The 23,313-nt window shown below is 39.8% G+C and overlaps 1 protein-coding gene across 1 annotated transcript in view; it reads left to right on the forward strand.

Moving 5' to 3' along the window:
• Positions 1-23,313, forward strand: part of LOC131976848 (alpha-1,6-mannosylglycoprotein 6-beta-N-acetylglucosaminyltransferase B-like) — a 133,877-nt gene that overhangs the window by 30,647 nt on the left and 79,917 nt on the right. The window contains exon 3 of the mRNA XM_059340036.1: positions 13,012-13,162. Coding sequence (XP_059196019.1) covers positions 13,012-13,162 — 151 coding nt within the window. The remainder of the gene's footprint in view (positions 1-13,011; positions 13,163-23,313) is intronic.

The raw sequence follows: 23,313 nt of genomic DNA on the forward strand, positions 1-23,313 counted from the left end.
CTTAACCTTCCATCCCATATGATTTAAATAGTATCCCAGTGAGGTGACCACACGCTCCACTAGTGCAGACACATCCCTGTGTTATTTTCTCTCCCATCTTTTCAGGAAGTCCTGAATGAGACTAAACATCACCTACTCATACATACATATACTCACACACATTTGTGAACACACTGTAGCCAAATATGCACACTCAGTCACACAGAACAGCGAAAAGGTCATGTCACACAAATTCTCAATCTAAATTCTTGTACCCCCCCCATCTAACACACACACACACACACACACACACACACACACTCTAAACTCAACCTCTCGCTCTCTGCCAGTCCCGCTGTAGAACACAACGCTCTGTCACACTAACATACATTGACGTGGTTGTGGTGAAAGGAACCCCGCGGCTGTGTGTCTGTCCGCTCTGAACAGCAGAGCTGTGCTGAAGCAGTGAAAGTCAACAGAGAAATGCTTTCTGAGAGACAGCCGCTTCAGTAGGTGGTGGAAATGGTAATGAGGGCCACGGCTCGTGTTTGTCAAGCTTGTCGGGATGGAGCATGACAGTGCCTGCATGTTATCATATTTGTGTGTGTGTGTGTGTGTGTGTGTGTGTATGTGTGTGTGTGATCATAAGGTAGGTCATAAGTGTCACCATTCAGTTCAGTAGATAAACACATTGCATGTGTAATTCCAAGGGGAATAATGCTATCTGATGAAGAAGCCTATTGTTTTGTTTTCCATTTGAAATTGCAGTTTGAAACAAATTGCTATCACCCTATTTCATCACAATTTCATCAAGAAACAAACACACCCACGCAGATGCACTGCACTTGTCTACAGATTAGCCTTTCATTCTGCATGTGTATATGCGATTTGGTCTGTATTCAAATATTGTTTTTTATTCGTCTGTCTCAAGTGCTTTGTGTGTCTGCAAGCTCACTTTTTCATCTTCTTCTTCTTCATCATCATAAAGTAAACGAATGAGAAATGAATCAAGACGACAGAGAGGGAAATAGAGAAAATTAAAGAGTGGTAGAGAAAGATAAGAGAGAAGAATAAGTGATGCTTTTGCAGATGGGCGAAGGGGCGGAAAATTTCAAGAAGAAAGATCTTGTCCACTTTGAATGTGACATCTTCAAAACCAAAACAATAACACAACAGCTTACAGAGGCTTTGTACACAAATAAAGTTAGGAAAAAAATTGGGGGGAGAGGGTTGAATTGAAGCTGAACTGTTGGGACACAAAGAGCTAGATTACAGCCATACACCGTTTTTCTTCATCTCCTCCTCGATCACTTCGAAATAGAGAAGCACTCAAAAGAGAAGTGACAGAAACTGTCAGCATTAATAGGCATTGTAGCTGTCTGTCTTTCTTTGTGTCTTTTATTATCCTCTCATCTATCCCTTCTCCCCTTCATGAAATCCAATTTGCCTTGACACGACTGGATGAATGGTGAGAAAAATGTCAAAACCAGATGAACAATAAATATTTGAAAAGCTGAACTAAAAGGAGGAATTATAATGGAGCAAAATGGCTTTCTTTTTGTTTTTCGATAATCAGCTGGTTCTATTCTGTTCTGTAAGGTATAAAATAGCTTATTGATCATCCCCATCACATGTGATCTTACATGTTAATAAATTGTCTTTTGGATCATTGGCATTCATTGTGTTTACTTCATTGCCAGCACAATATTTCACTTCCTTTACGCTTCATTTGCTGCATTTTCATTTGCCTAAACCCTGCTCCCTCCGTTACTTCCATTCCCATTGTGCAGCTAAAAAAACCCCATCCCACTCTTTTCTCTCTGCACTCAGTCCTGCCGTTCTTTAGCTAATGAACATTAGAGCTCCTGCGCCATAATAATTAAACTGCATGTAATTTGTAGTAATTGAATGTGGGTGTGGAAATGAGGAGAGGAGATGCACTGGAGATTGGAGTGGTAGCAGGGCATTCAGCACCAGTTTGTCTGTCTGTACATCTGTCTGTATCCCCCGCCAAGGGATAAGAGAGGAGTTTTACTGGTGATTGTGTTGTTTCCTTTACTGCAGCTGGAGAGGGAGGGTAAAGAGGAGGAGGAGGATGAAGAATTAGGTGAAGGAGGATGATGAGAGAGAGGCATGAGAGTGAGGGTAAAGAAGGAAGAGGTTTAGCGAGGAATAAAGGTTAGTGGGATAGAAGTGAGGAAAGCAGAAGATGACGTATGCAGGGGTAAAACAGCATAGAGTCATACCTTCCTTTTTTTTTTTTTTTTAGTAAAAACTTAGCTGCTGGCTATAGAAGTCATTGCCTATACTGTTTTGTTTCTAATATGCAACTAGCCCCCTTGCTGGGTTTAAATACTTGTAGGAAACTTTGCTGATATCCAACCGGGTGTGTGTCACTGCATCAAGCTAGCTAGCTAGCTAGCTAGCTAGCTAACTAACTAGACAACCGCTTAATCAGTACTATTTAATAACTAAATGTTTCATACACTCTTCTCACACAGCGTCGGAAGTCACACTGCCATTGCCAGATGAGTCACAACTTTTTTCTGATTTTTTTTGTAAGTGCAGCAAGAAAGCATGTCTAAGTTGGTACGCTAGCTAACTAGCCGGCTGTCCGCCACAAGCCCCCTGGAAGTGTGCCAGGCTTTGATCCCCATTTGACATAGTGGTCTAACAGTGGATTTACAATTTCTGAATGCATCACATGATGCCATTGGGCCCAGAAATTTACATTGGTAAAAAGATGTCTCTAAATAAGTGGATAATTTTTTTCGAATGTCACATCCCCATGAAACATTTGATCCATTACCTCTGATTACATTTGGAAAGTCTGGAAGAGCTGTACAATTAGTTTAATTCACATTCGAGTTAGTGGAGCACAGAACCGGAAGTAGCCAACTCGGCCGGTAGAAGTCATTAGAAGAGCATTGGAACATCCAGGTATTTTTTATAAAGATCTGGGTATTTTTATGCATCATGTGCCCCTGAGGAGCTTTCATAGGGAATAAGCACAACCCCGCCTAAAACACTGTATCCATTTCTCTTCATACATCCATGTTTTGCAAGTTACCTAGCTTTAGTGCTACACTGGTGACAGAGATGGACAGGTTCATCAGTGCAGTCATTGCCAATGCTTCTTAAGGCTTTCTTCATATGGAAATGGGTGTGGTTTCCCTTAAAGAGGGTAGGGAAAATGATGTCTGTTCCACCAGTTGAGATTGACCACTGACGATGTGTGTTGTGCACTACAATACATCATCTCAATACAATATATTTGTATCAAAAGAGGATTATCTGTATTTTTGACGGTATTAAAAATCATAAGGTTGGGATTTCAAAATACCCTGTTATATTGTAATACCATGATATCACCAAAGCCTCGTAAAGTGTACGTATCAGCTGGAGGTTATTATTTGTTGCACAGCTCGGTATTAGTTAATTATTTTTAATAAGTCACTCTTTAACCTGAGGAGCTGATAACAGACTATGGTGACAAATCCTGGAGCTGACAGTGAATAATGGAAACCATGACAGCGCCCAAAGTGATTTTACTGGGATACGGCAGCATTTCCTGAGCCACAGCTGGAAGCCCTGCATGCTAATTATAATCAATGGGATAGAATAACTCACAACAAAACATGTATGAGCCAACAGAGTTATTAAGCGCTGATGAAACATAATGTACTATGTGACATCATCAATTCTTGATTCTCAGATTTTGTGACAAAAATAGAGAGTTTATTGTTGTTTTTGTTTTTTATATATTTACTTCAACATATGAAATAAACAATTTTAGTTTTGGGGTGGATTTTCCAGTTTAACTAGCTTTCTGTGCTGTTTGCTATTCTGTGAATGTGTTTCGGTGTGTGTGCTCTTTTGACAAAACGACATCGGTCTCCGGTTAATTTAGCTGTGTCAACTCATATCCAGCAGGCCCTTCTGTTAGCATTCATCAAACCACAAATGGTTTTCTGCTTATGAATATGCAAAGCCCCCCCCAGCCAATCAAAACACCATCCTGCTCTGGCTCAAACAATACCTCACGCACACAGATGTGTGTGTTGCAATGCTTAAAGAGACGATCGTATAGGCACACTTGCACAGCATTGCACGTACACGGCATTTTCACACACACACACACACACACACACACACACACACACAGATGATTGGCTGACTCACCGTAGGAAGGATTATAGTTCAGAGCTGTCTCACAAACTCACCACATATCAAATGATAGAGTTTGCTTCAAGACAGTTTCATTTTCAAAGACAGAGCTCGATCGCGCCTGATATGTGGAGATGGGGAAACATTTTCAAAGTGCCATAACTCCACTGCAGGTGAACACTCATTCCTCATTCCTGAGTTTTTCCAGATCGGATTTCATCATTTTCAAAATGCTATTTTATGGGATCACGCCATATTTGATTTGTAGTTCTAAACTGTCAATACTAAATTGTTCAGTACACATGTCAGATTATGGTGGATATTTTGCCTTCATATTTCATACTTTGTGCATTGTGATTCAGTTTACTTCAATTATCCAATGCAAAAAAAGCAGAGATACAAGCCCACCCATTCCCTGCGTAGCGTGCACTCTTTGTGACCTCTGTCCTTTTAACAAACATACACACACACACACACACACACACAGAACACCTCCAGGCACAATCACACTTGTTATGACAGGACCCCACTGCTTAAAAGCCTTTTTTTTGGCCTGCTTTCAACCGTAATGGATAAATCCATTGTATTCAACCCTGCACACATTACATGCCTTAGCCATAGACGTACTTACATACTGTACAAACCTGCCAGCGCTGTTTTTTTTTTCATGTGGCACCCTACTGAGCTTAGATGTGAAATGTAAGAGGGTGCATTTGACAGAGAAATACTGTTTTCAGCCTTTGTGTAATTCCTTTTTTCTTTCTTTTTTTTCTTTTTAAATAACTGACATACCAAAGGAATTTGATGGAGGGGAGTCATTGCTATGTTGTATTGACTGACCCTTTCTGTCATTTCCATTACAATAAATTCAAGCAGACAGAGACACTGTGGCAATTTCATGAACTCATTTTCTAAAGCACATGTACACATATAGTGTATACACAAAGACACAAACAGGGAATTATTAAATTAGTTTTAGTGTTTCTGTATGGATTCTTTGTGAAGCTGCATCTGTCTTTGCAATTTAATTTCCAGTTCCTAATGTTAATTGTTCCCACTGTCAAGAATGTGTAGCTCAGAAGGTGAAATTTGATCAGGGACAGTAGCCAAAGTTCTGTGTGGGCTACAGTGTGTGTACATATTCACACATCACAGTACACATACACAAACGGCCTCCCTCTCAGTTTTCAGAAGTCTGTTTAGAGACACTAACAAGGATTCTGTTCACGCTTCACGCATTTCAGACCTCAGGAGAAATATGATGTGCCGTGACACTAAATATTCAGTCCAATATGGTGGCTAAAGAAGGGCACTGTGTGTGTGTGTTTGTGTGTCCATATGTGTGATTGCGCTGATTTATTCCACACCATGCCAGTGGGGGGAAGTCAAACACGGCATGAAATAGTATGCCAGCAGCGTGGTTCTGTTGGCTCACTGCTTTGACTCTCATTGAATCTTAAGTCTGCATTTATCTTACACAAACAAAAACAGGTAGTCAGTGAGACAGTACAGCAGCTCTGTGCTGGATTCATGACTGAAGGCGTCCAAAAATCACTTTTGTTTGATCTTTTGAGATAATTATTCCCTCATGCATAGCAAATAACTTGCAGCATAATTCTAATTAAAGTAAATATTTGGTTATTTTGAGTCAGTTTAGAAGTCTACACTACTCAGCCAATTTTCCGTTTCATCATTTTCTTGGGATCAAAGTTGACATTATAGCGTAATTGGAACTTCAGGGCAGTGGAACATCAATCAGCTTTTACCAAAAAAAAATGCACGCATTGATCAAGATTAGCAATTTCATCATGAAGAATTTCATTAACAGTGTGTTCTAAATGGTAAAACTCACAAATATGGTTGACTAACCACATCGCACTGTGGTCTCCATCAGTCTGCTTCACGATGCCTTTGGCTAGATTTTCTTTCCCCTCAAACTTGCTAAATGTGGTATTTTAGTCCTCGAGGCAACTATCACTATTAAAAGCTGATCCGACTCACTTTAAATTTGGTTTCAGCATGGACCTTTATTTAACATAAGCCTCAGTGTGCCATAGTGCAAGTACACTAGCTACCTTACTTACAAGTAATGGAATATTTATCATGCATCTTTATGATGGCATTTGCAAGTGTAATTTACCAAATGTACTTTAAAATGTTTATTCATAAAGGATGAATTGATTGTATTTCAGCAGGTTGAGAAGAAGGAGAAAGCTGCCATAACACCATCAGCTATTAATAGGGATGGTTTTTCTGATGTAGGGAAAATATGATCAGTGTCCTGGGCATTAACAGCAATGGGAGGCCGACTTTGAAACCTGTTTGTTATGTGACTCTTGTCAGAATTTGAATGCATCTTAAATGTGGATGCCCCCCCTCCCTCTTTCATACTGTGGACTTTGGTCAGTTTATTTTGGTCTGTTGCAGGATCAGAGGTGTCAAATATGGTCTCTGCTCTTGGAGTTATGCATATTAGAACTAAATCCCCAGACTCTTTGCTTCACAGCATTTAAGTTTCACTTACTGCTGCAGGTCAGAAACCTCTTAATTCCGCTTTGGTCTTTATTTATTTCAATCCTATGACATTTGGCTTCTTTTTGTTCAGTAAATTGTTTTGCTTCGGGACCAGTAAAATGTATGCATAAGGCATTATGCTACATTAAAATACAGTTAGGCTGTTGCAGTAGAATTTGTTTTTTTTCATACTCATAACATCAAACCTTCCTGACCTTTCACGAGGGCATACAGTTTATGAAGATATTTGTGTTTGTGGTTGCTTAAATTTTAATACCATTACTTAAATTTTACTTCAAATAGTCCTGTAAGTCAACAAGTTTCTCATCTCAACTGTCAGTTCCACCTAAAGAGACTGACCTCTGGTCGGGTGCTGTGCACTTCACATAAAAAAGCAACTATATCAGTGTGCATAGAATGAAAGAGCAGTGTCTGAATTTCTTATGACATTTAAAATAATACTGCCGGGATTTCTAAATATGGCCTAGAGGTTAGGAATCAGGCTTGCAACTGGAGAGTCACCGGTTCGAATCCCGGTAGTGACAGATCTAGGACTGAAATACCCTTGAGCAAGGCACCTAACCCCCCGCACAGCTCACTGCAGCCACTCCTTGCATGGTGTGTTCACTTGTGTGTAAAAAAGGATGGGTTAAATGCAGAGGTTGAATTTCCCCATTGTGGGATTAATTAAGTAATCTTCTTCTTCTTCTTCTAAAAGTTTCATACTAGTGTGATGTGAAAAATGCTGTGTGGGAATACAGAAAATCCACATGTGGCTTCTTTGTGACAGTTATGCACACCCTGTCCGGTGGCAATTAACTGTATTGCCATGTTCCATTTTCCACTCAACACAACAAACACCTATCCAGGTATGGGTGACGATAGGAGCTGGGATAGGATGAATTGGGTAATATGGCTGATATGCACTTGCTAATGTTATGTGTTACAGCTAGCGTTAGCTTGAGGTCTGATTAGTTTCTGTATTATGTTGGTAATATCAACTACATTAGCTTCTTAATCATATCTCAGCTACTGGGGGATCTTAAGCCATACATGTAATATTGGCCTTTAAGAATCAAACTGATAAGATGTTACCCTATTTAGGCAGCAAGATAGATATGGCCTAAGACCATAAGAAGGGGTGGGTTGGAACAAGGAATTTCATTGGTCAAACATATACACTGGTTGAAATTGAGGTCTGTCTGGATTGGGATGCTTTTATTGAACTCAACTGTGAAAAATTGTCGAATATATTCCCCAAACAATGGGCTAACTGCAGCAGTGAGGACCCTATTAGAGTTCTGGTGTTTGTTTAAAAAATAATCTGTGTTCAGTGAAAGACTCCATCCAGATACTCAGAGGGGGAAACTGGTCTCTAGTTGTCTTTTACTCTTGGTTCTTGTCCATGTTTCTTTGTTCATCCGTATCTACCTACTTAATTGTTTTCTTTCTTATCTTGATGTGCATATTTCTGTTATCAGTGTTTCCAGGTGCTATTTTCTCTGTGATGTCAATGTCACACACACACACACACACACACACACACACACGCTACTGTTTTTGACTTCCTTGACTTTTGAGCTTAAGCAAGTCAAATCATTACCTTCTCTGCAGTTTCTGCTGTTTATCTTCTTTCTACTCATGTCAATTACACACAGTATCCGTGGTCACTGTGTCCTTCACTTGCAGCTATATTACACCAGTGGGACCTGAATGAGGTTTCATCTGATGAGAGCAGAGAAGGGCAGGCATTTTCTTTGTAATGATATCATTTAAACAAGCTACTGGGAATATTGGCAATCGTCCTTTAAATTGGTATTTGGGCACCACAGCGAAACACATTAAAAAGATTGAGAAGTGTGTGTCTTTCATGAAGGTATACAATGAAAATCATGACAAGGATCAGCTTTTCGAAGACGGACATCATTTATTACAGCTGGTCATTTGCCATCCATGGGGGAGCAGCTTCTGTGACTACATTTTGACACGGAGATTCATCAAGAAACAAAGAGTCATAAAGAACAATTAGCCCCCTGACCCGAAATGATATTTGATTGATAGACCATGGAAAAATATGAAAGATCTATTCTTTAACTTTTTGGACCCCTTGGCTCCCATTTCCCCCACTGGCTGCACTGTTCTTTCTCAGTAAGGATTTTTATAATAATGTTTGGGTGTTTGTATGTTTTTTTTAATTATACATATCTCATTATTAACAGCCAAGTACAAACAGAACCCAAACATCAAATTTAGCATGATATTAGCAAAACAAAGAAAGTGAAAAAGTGTGTTTACTGTTGAGTCATCTAAATGCACTTTTAGATGGTTTGCCAAAATTATAATAGGCCTATCTGGGAGAAGCACTGAATATTAAATAAGCCAGTCTTTGTTCAACCCAATACAGAATTATAATTTTGTCAGCATGGTCGCTGCTTTAGTTTACTTGACCCTCAGCGTGGAAGTTATCCATTATCAGCCAATCACAAAGATGTCAACAGAGCGACCCACCGGCACACTCTGACACAGCGATCCATCACAGCCAAAGGACATGACACTGCCAGTCTGAGACGAATACATCTGTCGCTGAGGAGATAAGTCACTGAACTTAGGATTCGGCTGTTTGAAGAGATCGAGGCAGACAATGACCTTGCACCGGAGCTGTTAGGCACCGGAACCCATTGGCTGTAATTGCCTGTCAAGCAGCAGACATGGGGTTTGACAGAGTGGTCGGTCAGCGTAATTCAGGTGTTTGTGGTATCAATATGGGCCCTTCCAGGTCCTCTGATGGGAGGCTTGGAGAATACACTCTGACCTTTGTGTCCCTTATGCCCCAAGCTGCATCTTATTAGGCTGTTTTCTCCATCATCTGTGGTTACTGAGGATTTAATGATCGCATCAAATTGAAGTGGACAGATTCCCTCAGGCCCTCTTTACTATGCGGCAGAATGTGTGACTATATTTAATATATATTTATATTTAAACACTGTAGATATTGAAATTAGATTTCTATGAGCAGAAACAGATTATCAAGAATCCCTTCCCTTCTGAATGTGCAGTCTTTAACAGTTTTAGTATGAACATCTCAGCAGGCTCTTTTACCATCTGCTATTATCCATTTGCATTTTACTCTTTTCATTTCCTCATGTGTTTGATTTGTATTCACCTACTAATTGCATTTGCACACAATTCATTATAACTAACATACTTAAGAGTCCTGTTCATAGTCTTGAGAGTCTTTCTGACCACTGAATACTTTTTCTGAAGTTTTTCCTCAATAACATTAAATATTTATGCCGTAACAAACAACCATTAAAAGCTAAAGTTAAAGGTGAGAGACATTTGTTGATATCTTTTATTAAAAGTTCAGCACTCAGGAATTCAAGCTGATCTGCTTCATCGGGACAGTGTGGTAGTTTGATCGGATTTGATTCACAGTGTCCTGGCAACATAAACACTTATTGGATTCTCTTTCAAATGTTGCAGAGACAAAAACAGAAATAAATCTTTGATAGGAAACAACTAGGGATGCACCAATTGTGCAGTGCTGGGATGATTAAAATAACAATTTGGCAGATAACCAATGCTGATACCAATGTTTTGTTGTTGTTGTTGTTTATTTTGACTGTTTCAAGAACCTACTGTATCCATCTTTGTACATATTTTGAAGTACCTACATAGCCTGAAAAAAAACTTTTTTTAAATTGTAAACATGGACTAAACATAGTTAAATGTAAATCTTCTTGTGCTTTTCATACATGTTCTGGTTGCAGATCTTTCTCAGAGACAGTGTAATACTTACATGTGGCCAACATTTTCTTGGCCATTGGCCAGTGACTTCTCATAATCAGCAGCTGCAGTAGCAGCATATGCATCTCCTGTTATTCAAGTCTGACCAGAAATATCCAACGTTAAATTTAGCTGGCGTAAAATGGATTTGACACAACAGATAAACATCTGCCACTGCAATCAGTGAATGTCTTCTTATTTAGAAACATGCTAATATTGGTTGATACAGATGTTTTGTCACTGAACCAGTGCATAGAAATAACCAATACTATTCTTATTTTAATAAAAGATTGTATGTGGAGAAGTCAAGACCCCATCAGTCGGAGTAAGCATCAGGAATATGTGTTTTCAGGGTGTAAAGGTATAGAAAACGGTGGTGATGTAACTGTCAAGCATGTTATCAATGATGTTTTCTTTCCATTTGCAGAGTGAATTCTAGCAATATGGAAGATTTATATAAAGATCGCTTGATCATGTGCTTGAAAGGGCAAACACATTAGCTTTGTATTTTTTATACAGTGCTGCATAGTGAAAGTTGGATAAGAAAGATAAATGGCACACCTCTCTACTTAAAACGAAGTCTTGCTCAAAGAAATAGCTATTCATCACAAACTGAGCCGCAATTTTTGTCCCTCTCATTCTCATCAGCGATTGTTATATCCTAAGATTATTCTGTTGCTTTTTTCTATGAGCACTTAAAAATGATGAGTTAGACGTATATAGGAGAGATTAGTTCCACACAGACATTAAATGAGAAAGCTTTCCATCTGCGTCTCCACCTTTCAGTCACCTTCCTCGTTCTGGGCCATTATGACTGAATTCACAGACACTCTGACCCTGGCAGTGTCGACGTAATTATCCTAATGAGGTCTCATACACCTTTTATACAGTCAGAGTATATTCTAGCTCTCTCCTTCACTGTCTCCGGAGCGGCATCTGTGTGTGTGCGTGCAGATGTGTTAAGACTCACTTTTCTGTCCTGATGGCCAATGATGTATTCATCTACACACACACACACACACACACACACACACACAATACATACACAGCCGCTCCTTTCTGTCCACAGAGAGCCCTCTCTGCTATGAAGGGTGAAAGAAATAAATTGGCCATCACACAGATACAGACAAAAAGAGAGGCAAGGAAGAAGAAAAAAAGCCTCTGTGTAATTAGTTCCTGGCTTTTCATAACTCATAGTCTTGGTGGAAGTTATTCTCATATCAAAGGGTATCAAAGGATATAAAGGTAAGCCCATATTCAGACATCAGACTCCAGAGTGTCTGGATGTCTGGCCCGAACAAAAGCCAGTTTATGACAAAAGATCAGAATACAGCACTGGGTGAAGTGCACTGCTGTAGGCAGAGGAAATGAGAGATCAAGCTTTAGATATCCAGGTTAAAGGCTGAGATAATCAACTTGTTGGCTTCGGGCTTCACAATGAGGATTTATACACAGACCTAAGTGAAGAAGAGGTGCTCTCATGAGGTTAAAGTAGTATTATTGTAGAGGTGGTCTTTCTCCTCTGCAAAGTTGTCATTTTTAATTTTTTTGTACAATACTGGATGTTTATTGCAGCTGCATAAATAGACATCTGACATTTTCGCATCAGCTCAAAGCAAACATCTGAGTCAATGAAAAGTCAAAGGAGTTTGCATGTTGGTTGCACCTAATGTTCATTACTGGTGAAAGTCTAATCAGCGAGATGGCATCATGGATGTATTTTAGAACTGGAAACTGTGCTGCCATTCAGGCTCGCAGGCAATTTTTTCATCTGGTGGCCACTTGCTGTACTGCAATACAACACTTTCTTTCTCTCCAGCCCAAAAAGCATTTTGGGCATAGACCACCATTATCAGAAACGTTTGTAAAACTGTTAAAAAAATATATATATAAAAAAACACCTTGAACTTCAAATAAGGTGTGTCTTTTTTCATTTATAGATATCTGATCCATGAGGCAGAGAAAAGCGAGTGTGATGTCTTCACAGTGTAAAGTCTAAATATGGGCCGAAGTAGAACTCGTGGGCGAGGCCACCATTTTTGCATATGAACTATCTCACCAATTCTCCTTGGACTGAATAGATGCCGTTCATGGCAATTTATATTAATGAGTGGCATCAGAAAACTGCTCCACTTTTTAAGGATCCATTCACTTCTACAGGTGATACTGTACTCCACTCTAACCCACTTTGTCATTTAATGTTATAAACTAAAAGCACCATTAAAGATTAATCCCACTAAATAGAAGTTATACCTTTTTAAATGGATGCTTAATTTAAGAGGAAATGCCGATTTTTCTTCATAAAAATGCCAAATCTAATTGAGGACTTTTGCATTGTTTGGCACGCAACAGAAGGGAATTTGCTTTTGATCTGCATTGCAGTGAAGTGCATAGAGACAGTTGTCCAAAACAAGAGCGCAGCCAAAATCAACACCAGAAGAAGCCAGCCAAAAGAGCTGCAGGCTTTGTGATTAATGTGCATGCTGTTCTGCAAGTTTCTGCAGTTCGCTCTCCAGCTTCTCATTCATATCTTGTCTTTCCTTCCATGTCTGTCTCTCCACTCAGTGCTGGGAGGCGTGGAGTCACGTGGTGTGCTGAGGAAGATCAGTGACATGCTGGAGGTGATTCTGAAGAGGATGGACAGCCTGTCCAAACTCGACAACACCTCCACCACTGAGGCCCGGCGCCTGGATGAGCTTAGCTCTGCTATCAACAGGTAAGTCGACTATTGTTTGATTCTGTGTTTAACTGGTAAACACAAACATTCTTATCACATTAATCATTACTCCCTATGCATAACAGATTAGATGAAAAAATCATCAGTCAAATTATCAATCATCATTAGTTTAAAAATAACATTTTTGTAACCTATTTGAAAACATTTATCAGTGGTTCATAAACTGAATTACATTAGTATAGCTTGGTCATCTGTTCACAACAGATTGAGCTTTTGCCAAATTGCAAATATCAGTAGTAACAATTCAGTGATTGGGTACTATTTTATATAATTGATAAGGCTTCCAGCGTGTAATAGTCAATGTATGTCATTTCAATCAAATGTCAATTCCAAGTATTAGTTTTGATGCTGCCGTTGCACAGACAAACAGACTGCATTCCTTTTTCCTTAGAGCTACCAACGACAAAGAACACCCTGCATTTGTTTCCAAACAAACTGTGCAATGAGACATAATTATATTTTCAGTCAGGCTGGACTGGATCAGTCCATATGTTCATATATCATTATCGTTAGCAACACGACCATTACTTGCAGCCTGGCTAATTATACTATAAAAATAATAAACAGCTGTAAACGCCCAATTTGAATGAGAAACCCCAGTCTCTGTTCTATGATAAAGGCTGAGTAAAACACCTGGTAGTATGATTTACTTTATAATCTAGCATTGTAGAAAGAATGTTTTAATCACTCTCCGTCCCCGCTTCAATCAGATGGCCTCTTTTTCTTTTGCGGGGTTTAGAGTTTTCACAGATATTCAAATGTTCAACCATCCACCATTTCCACCGACTGGGGATAGCTACTAGCCTGGGTATACCCATACTGCCTTGCACTCTCAATTTCATTTCGAACTGCAAAAGGGTCTGGCAACTACGGCCATTTCTTAGCCCTGTTTTAAGGATCCAATCACAGAACGGGGAGGGACGGCAAGACGATGGCGCGTACTACTCGACAGATGGAAGCTTGTAGTTTTGTAGTTTTCTATCGCTCACTGCTGTAACGCCGGTGACAGCGGAGCCGCCGAAAGACCCGCAGCAGCTCGTCTATTGCCCATTAAATCAGTGGATGTGTGTGGCTGAATGACATGAGCGGGAAATAAGGTATAAAAATAAATAATCTTGCAGAAAGCGAGAACTGGAGAAGCAAAGCAGCAAGCAACACTCTCTCACAGACACACACACACACAACACACACACATTGACACTGCCGGTAAACTGTGAGCTGAAACTATAGAGCAGCCAGAGCCACAACATGCTGCAGAAAAACGTTGCAGAAGCAGAAATCTGCATTTTAGTCTCAAAGTAGCGATGGGCTAGTCTGGCTAGGTCAACGTCAATTTCTGTCGCTCTACATATGTCAACGGGTATAACTGATACGATTGGCTAAAAGAACCAGACGCTTTTGATAGACATTCGTAGCGCCCAATAAACAGCTCTGGAGGATCGCAAACCACGCCTCCTCTACGGAGAAATTAATGGCTGGTTTCCAGACTAATCTCATTTGTGATTAGTCTGGTGTTAGCCAGGCTAGATAGCTACTGCAAGCTATTTTGTGCAGTTACCTCTAAAGGAAATGCTCTCTAATATGCAGTAAAGCAGTGTATATGTCTAGGGCTTTTATTGTAAAAGATAAGAACAGAAGGAGTGAAGCTGTAATGCAAGCTGTCGATATGCGAGACAACATAGAGTTTGATGTTTTAATTCAGACTCGGAGCCTCTGTGTTATTGTATTACCTTTTTAAGTATAGGCACTAAAGTGCTGTCCTCTTCTGTTTTGTGCCGTAAATCGAGCCTTCATTCATCGAGGAGATCAGACCATGTGGCAGACAGGATTGCATAGTGAAAGCGAGCCTTATAGGTGTCATTATTCTGCAGCTATTACACTGTGTAATCAACATTTACTTCATAATGATACGTTAAAGCATAAAACTTGTCTATTGCCACTTTAAGCAAGACTGAATTTCGTATTAAAGGAACACAATCATTTTATATAAAATGTTTAATGTGGTTGTAATGGTATAGTAATAGTAATAGCAAGCACCGTTATGTCTCCTTATGAATTAAAAAGTATAGACATAGAGATGATGCTTTTATAATACAGCATGCAGAGTACTTTGGTCACCTCAGGTGTGTATAAACAGAGAGCAGCTGCTAGAGCTTTGTATGCTGACTTATCCTTTATGCCACTTAGATGTGAAATATTATAATGAGACCAATGTATTTAATATATATTGCTCATTGGCATTCATACCGCACATCAGCACTCTGTCTCTACTGTAGTCTTGACTTCCATCTTCTCTTTTTTTTACTCCTCGCCTTTATTGTATTTTGCACTCATCTTTACTCTCATTTTTCCCCCTCTTACGGTCGCTAGTGGAAATTGCTGCCTATTACCTCAAAATCGCTGCTGCAAACACACAAGTGTTGCATGACCTTGCCGTTACTGCTTTTATCAAACGGCTCCTCTCTTTGCCCCGTTAGTACCAAAACATCCAATTTGTCTTTTCTATCTTACATTCTCTCCATTCTGACTCCTTTCATTTTCAAACAGCCTGACTAAACTCGGTGCAGCAGGAGTGATGTGATACACACTGACAGAAATCCCCTCACTTCTTCGAACCTTGTTAAATGATCCTGGATAAGCGCTCAGGTTCAGATCTGCACGGAGGCACTCGAGCAGAAGGATGGAACGATTAATACGGGCTGGCGTTAGTGTTAACTGCAATCAATGTCTAGTAATGGGCTGTTTAATGTGGAGGAAGCCGTTCAACTCTTAGGGCAGGACAGGGGAAAGGTGTCCTGCTAACGGCATCTATTGTCAGGGACTCTAAGTCGGATGGTACATGCATGTGTTCTTGCAGCAGAGATCAATTTCTAGTTATTGCCTTGAAGGGGGGTAGTTTGGGTGGATAGAGGGTTATGATCAGGGTTGTGAGCGGTTATGAGAGGGTTATGAGGGTTAAACACAAGAGTTGAAACCAGTGTTGCATGGCGTGTCATGTTTTAAATATGGCAAATGAACAGTTTGCACTCAGTGGCTCACCCTTCAATTTAAATAACAAGTAAATGTACTTAATTTGCTCTCCAAATCAGTTGAAAATTTAGACACAAATGACAGGACTAAACATAATTATGATAATTACATCATAATTGACATCGTTATTCTTTAATGAACCTTAATTAATTAATTTTACCTACAGTTTCATTTTCCCATTCGGTGAATGGCTCTGCATGTTTTATTTGCAGATTTCTTGTCTTGTGGAGGTTAAATATAGCACACATGATTAAAATAGCTTTATATTAGGTTTTAGAGGGTGCCTGAGTGGCACGGGGCAAAACAGCACTCAGCTACCACTGCAGCAGGCTTAATCCCCAGCAGCAGCGTCTTAAACTTGGCTAGACAGTCCCTGACACACAACTGGCATTCAACCTTTTACCCATATTTGTAGCTGAGATTGCACTAAATGTTTTTTCGTCTACCTACTGTATTAATTACACCAAAAGCAGTGACCAGTTAATAGGGAGTTATTGATACTAGTTCTATTATAGATTCTGCTTATCAGTATGATTCTTTACAGATTCCTTTATTGATTCCTGATTGATCTTCTGTGTGGGAAAAAACAGAGAGAAGATACAGCATTCGTTTACATTAGAGTTTCTGTTAAACACATGGCAGGCCTGAAATTTACACCTGTTTTGTGTGGAGAGATGTTTCAGCATATCGCTGGTGTTTCCATCCTTACTTGAAATTATAATTTTAGAGGAATTTCAAGCAGCACTATTATCATCGAAATGAAGCTACGATTTGGGCTGTTTTGTCTATGCAGTAGATCGTGCATTGTTTGTCAGATGCTAATGGCTCCGTCTGTTCATTTATAAACAAACATAATATTATATTAAACACATTGTCACAGTGTACCCTGTCATCATCCTCAACATTTCTTTATTACCAGACAACATCACTCTTTCTGTGCTGACTGCCAAGCATGTACATTAGAACGAGGGGAGATGTTGGGTGACGGATGGTTCGGTTCTCTCCAATGGATAAAACAAAATAAAAACTAAAAATTGGTCTAAAAATAAATATATCTCAGCGGCCTACCCAAGTAAAGTCTGTATGTCTGAAACACTGTAAATACAAGTTTTTTTGTGTGCCATGAAACGGTGAAGCATAGGCCAAAGAAGAATCCATCAAATTTTGGAGCGCATCCGAATCACGGGGCGGATACCTAAATTGTCTTCCCTTCGTTAACATTGCAAGAAAGGCCTTGGTCTCGGTGGAGGTTATCTTGGTTTACATTCTGAATGATTGGAATGAATAATTATTTTGCTGTTCCTTTTAAATCAAGCTTTTTTCGAACAGGAAAATTGAGAATGTGTGGCTTGTGACTTGCATTTGACAGCTTGTCTAAAATAATGTTTGTACAAACTGATGCAAGTCAAGGTGGGTTATAAACGTCAAACTCCCCGCAGAGACCAAACGTCATTCAGTGAGCCAAAGAAAAGTTCCTCAGAGCTCAGAGATTCTTTTTTGCCAACTTCTGCTACTTGAATTTCATATTTCCTTTTTCCGTTCTTTTAAAAATAAAAATTGTCTTCATCAGCAGCACTTTGGGAATAATGTTCAAATCAAAATCAGAACAAACAAACAAAAATCCATTTTATTTTCTGAGCACATTGTTGTTTGGTTTGGACTGAATAGACCCTCAGAGCAAAACTGCATAAGTAGCTTGAGTAAAAGTTTTGATTCAGGGAGCAGACTGAATAAGGATATCGACTTAGGAAACTAGTGGCCACGTACAAACACACACACCTTTCTTGTCTTGATGATGTTCCTCTGATGTCCTCCACTCACTTAGGAGGGAGAATTATAGCCGTTTATCAAGTGTGTGTGTGTGGTAGTGTTTTTGTGTAAATGCAGCATGCATGTGTGTGTCTATGTATTAGTTCACTTGAGGTAACACTTGTTAAAACCAGTCTGGGCATGAGACCAGGGCACAGACCCCTGACTGAGGATATAGCCTGCAGGATTAATAGGAACACACACACACACACACACACACACACACACACACACACACACACAGGGATGACCTAAGTCTCTCTTCAATCCAATGATTTCCATTCCATCACTCGTTTCCCATTTCTCCCTGTCTCTATTTCTTCTTCTCTCTACCTTTTCTCTCCCTCCCTTTGCTTTCTTGCTCTCCGTCCTCTTTTTACTTTCTACTGTTTCTCTTCCTCTTGCACTGGCGCATATACACAGAGCGAGGGAGGGTGTGTGAGAAATGTAGTTGAGGATGAGTGACGTGGTAAAGTGTGATTTTAGCCAGCGGGGAGAGGAGAAAATGGGAGGAGAAAGCTTTATAAAAACATATCCCAAATCCAGGCCAGTCAGGCACGCATTCACAGAAAGACACACACACACACACACAGACACACACACACACACACACATTGGGCGGGAGTCTCATCTCCGTGTGAGCTTCATTGGTGCTGACACACTCCCGTGTAGCAGCGAATCGGACTTGATGTCTGAGGCCCCAGCCTGTGATTCGCCCATGGGGCAGCCACTCGTTAGAGCAGAAAACGGAGGGAATATAACGAGGGGGAAAGAGGGACAGCAAAAAGCCTGAGAGCGGGGGACAAAGGAGGGGAAAGGATGCAGAGTTGATTCACTCCGTTTTACTTTGCGGCGGATGAGAGGGGAGATTGGTAAGTCTCCCCTTAGGCGTGCGCTTTCTGAAGATCACTGCTCTGGCTTGGCTTTACCTATTCCTCCTCCCTTAAGCACCCATCTAAGCTCCGTCAGTAACAACCTTTATCCCGGGAGGCCTTCTTTTCCACGGCACTCAAGTCAATGTCATACTGCAGCTTTGCTGGAAGGAGTCAGTGAAGCGAAGGAGACACTTTTTTATTTCTTCTTTCCTGATTTTCTTTGCTGTGTGCTTAGATCAGTGGGCGGCATAAGGAATGCTGTTTAAGCTAGAACAATTACTTGACTACTCAATTCAAGTCAAATCAGCAACTATTCTGACAGTTTATATGTATCATAATTATTTTATTTAATTAGCCCAGGAGCCAGTCAAAAATGTTTGGATTGTGTGCAAACCAAAGATATGTAATTATAATCTGCTACATGTCTTGTCCAGTGATAAAGCATTACGATGGGAAAGCTATTTAGGTCTGCCGCTGGTCGGAGGGTAGCTGGAGAGGACCCAAAAAACTGAAGACTTTACACCCGGAGATCGGTGTTGGCGTTCTGTTGTTGAATGCTTTGTTCAAAAGTAATGTTCTTGTGTCCCGTTGTTGGAATTTATGTAATTACTGTTGCCTAACCCTGTTATTTTTACTTAACCTTGTATAGTTTGGGTGCCTAACCTTAATTAAGTTTTAAACCTCTTAACACATTTCTGTAGTTTGTGGTTGTAAAGTTTCATGAGGCTGTTATTATCCTAGAGGTCACAATAGGTAATTTTATGCAGTGAGGCTAAGTTTCAAAAAATTTTCTCATTGAATTGAAATGCTATCATGGGGACTATAATCATCACACATGAATAAAATTGGGCTCATTGAATCAACAGGAGTCTCAGATTTCCAGTGATATCCATATTTATGAAATTCATGGACTGTTTAGTGACCTCAGTATGCAGAAATATTCTAAATATAGTCTTCAAAATAGAAATTAACAGGTTTGTTGTGGTTCTCACATATTTGCAGCATCTAGACATTTAAAGACATTTGCTTGGACTTTTTTTTTTTTACTATATTTGACATTTTATTGACAAAATTATTAATCCCTTAATGGGGAAAATATTTGTCGGATTCATTCATAATGAAAATAATCGTTAGTTGCAGCCTTAGTTTAAACCAAAACCAATAACGGAGCTAATGCATGTGTGTCTGTGTGCATTCATGCATGTGCCTTGGCATTTCTATATGTGTTGGACACATGTGGTGGAGTGAGCACTGCTGAGTGTGATGTTTTAACACCACGCCATGGGGCCGAACAAGTCAGGACTCACTCAGAAAAACCCTAATGCCGATGCCTTGTCACATGCATCTCTTGCCCCAGACGGCTTTGGTTGATGGGATGCTGCCAGAACTGTCCTCTTCCCTTAAGAGGATGAGCTCATTAGATAGAGAGGGGAGGGAGAGAGAAATAAGGAAAGCATGAGAACACATCTTTGTATCCTTAGAAACTCTCCCTCTAGTCATCATTGATTTTCCTCTTACCGCCTCTCTCTCAGTTTCGTCTTTTTAGAGTGTTCTACTTCTGCTCGGCATCCATCAGTGGATTCCCTCTCATCATTTTCTCCCCCCCTGTACTCTCCTCCCGTTTTGTCTTCTCTTTGCTCTTCCTCATTTCTGTTTTGTTCCCTTCATTTGTAAAAGATCCAACTGTCTACATTCATCAAAAAGTAAGAAGCTTCATTGCGAGTAGCTCGTAACAGTGGGCCATCAAATATGTATATCCCTGTATTCTTTGATCCTAATCAGCGTTTAATGTTTCAGTCAAGCTCTGTGTTTGCTTCCACACGAAGGCGCAGAGGTTCTCTTTATTTTATTCTTTCCCTTTCTGAACACAAAGGTCCCCCTAGTACAGTTGGTCTGTTTGCTGAGGATGGTTGATGTCCTTCTCTTTATTTTCTGTCTGCTTTTATTCCAGTTTTCTTCACACTGTGTGTTTCTCTGTCTGTCTTTTTATTCCCTGTCCTCTTTGGATCTCATTGTGCAGCTCTCTCTGCTCCTTCTCAGCCTTTCATCCATTCTTCTGCCCGAGTCTCTCCGTCTATGACTCTCCCATTCTTCTTTTCTCTGTGTTTATCTCGAGGGACAAGTTCACATTGTAGCGCACGTTCGAGGTGAGATTAGAAGGTCAAGCCTTATACTTGCACAGTCACAGTGAAGCCCTCCGAAGAGACCTTCACAGTAACAGGGGTTACTCAGCTTACCAAGCAAAGGTTTTGTCCTTCAGGCCAAATACATTGCAACTTTTACAGGAGGCGCCATGGTAGCTGTAATCCTCTACAGCTGGGAGGTTTTGTGAAATGCTCCATGTAATAATATTAATGTTTTAATATAATTTTATTGCCTAAACTAATGCCATGTCATTATAAGACAATATAAGGTAATAACTTTCACTAAAGCGTATACTGTATTTTCCTCAGTTGCACAGAATGGAAGAGTGAAATTATAATTAGTTCTGTCAGATGATTTTATTGCGATAACTCTGTCAGGGAGTCTTTATGCCGAGCACATTCAGAAAGGTTTATTTACACTGTGGAGGTTTTCCCTTTGGTGTCGTTTAACACATGAGAGGAATTCCATACATATTATCTAGCATTAAATATCCACACTTACAAAAATGAAAGGGTTCACAGTTATGTTTCCAAACTGTGGTGCAGAATGCAAAAACAGCACTGAAAAACTATGAATGATCATCAGTAGGTGAAACTATGGTGTTATATATCTACACATAGAAATCTGAGACCATGATACTAAAAAAAACAAACTGATTCTCCTCTTCGAGTTTGGAGAGAGTCACTCTGCAAAGTGATGGGGTTCAAGTATTTTTGGGTCTTGTTCACTAGTGAGGGCAGGTTGGAGATTGTCAAGCTTATTGGTGATGCTTCAGCCTCCTTGGATTGTTGCGCTGAGGAGGCAGATCTTGATCTACTGGTCAAATTTCCTTTGCAGAGCATCCTGCCCTGGGTCTTTTATTTTTGAAGGTCAGATAAAATGGTTCGGGCATGTGATTCAGATGCCTCCTGAATATTCTGTTGAAAGTATTCTGGCCATGTCCAACTATGAGGATACCATGCAGCAAACTCAGAACATGCCAAAAGGATTATGTATCGTATTTGGTTTGAGAAGGCCTTTGGGATCCCCCAGGAAGAGCTGGAGGACATGGCCCCTGAAACAGCCTCTTATGTGGATAAGAGGGGAAAATTGATGGATGGAGTATCATGCTTAGCTTAGGTCTCAAGACTGGAAAAAGATTTTGCTTTGTTGATTGGTTGTGTCGCATTAAAACTATAACAAGATAAAGTACCCAGTGCATAGAGTGTAGTTGATAAAAACCCAAGACTTTCTGGAGGTTAATGCGAGCCTCTTTGTCTAGCCTGGATCCCAGATCGGCTGCTTTGCTTCTACTTCATCTCCCACCATGGAGCTAGATTTTCTGGGGTCCATCTATTGTCAACAGTCTCTAAAACACAAAATCTCAGTTCGCGTACAGGTCGTAATTTTAGTTTTGGATGTAAATCGTTGGTGTACAGCTAACAGTGTAGTTGCATCTAATGATTCATCCTCTCTGAAGGCAGACTGGATGCTACAGTGACTCACTACTGCCTCTTGAGGTACAAATGGCATTACACAACAGGAAGGGCCAGAGCTTGCTTGTGGCATGCTAATTTTAGTAGATATTTCTGCAAAATAATACAATGTTGAAACTGTTACTTCTATTTCTAAAAATATTTGAATCCTAAAACTAATTTAAAAAGTTAAATTATTAATATGACTATAAAAATAGTGAAAATACCTTTACTATATGCTAGAAAAGCTAACATACAGGTATAACATATGCCTATATAAAAGCTTTATTTCTTGCAGGAATAAAGTATTTTGCCATAATTTTGCATTTCTGCAATTGTTTCTGTAGGGCCTCACAACGGGGCACCAAAAATGTTGGGATTCTGAAACACCCATTAATGTTCTATGCCTCGCAACGAGGCAACATTTATGTTGGGTATCTGGTTACAGATACCAATTGCCTCCATCACGGGTCATCATTAATGTTGGGGTATCTGGTTGGCTCTTTTATGAATAAATGATGACCTTGCACAGGGGGTCAAATATGTTTATCAAAGGGCGTTATCATAAAGGCTATCCCTCCCATAAGGATACCAAATATGTAGGGATTAACCTGAGCAACACTTATGTGAATCTCACGGTTCAAAAGTGTGGTTAGATGGCTATAAGAATTATTAACAATTATCATAAATAATTATTAATTATAAGACATGATATGACTTGATTTGCTCTATGTCATAGCTCGTTGGGGCACCATCTGTAAAACAGGAAAACATAGCCAATTCACCTAAATCAGTCTCATAAAGTTACTAAACTATC

This window comes from Centropristis striata, chromosome 1 (assembly GCF_030273125.1).
Source record: "Centropristis striata isolate RG_2023a ecotype Rhode Island chromosome 1, C.striata_1.0, whole genome shotgun sequence".
Classification (NCBI taxonomy): domain Eukaryota; kingdom Metazoa; phylum Chordata; class Actinopteri; order Perciformes; family Serranidae; genus Centropristis; species Centropristis striata.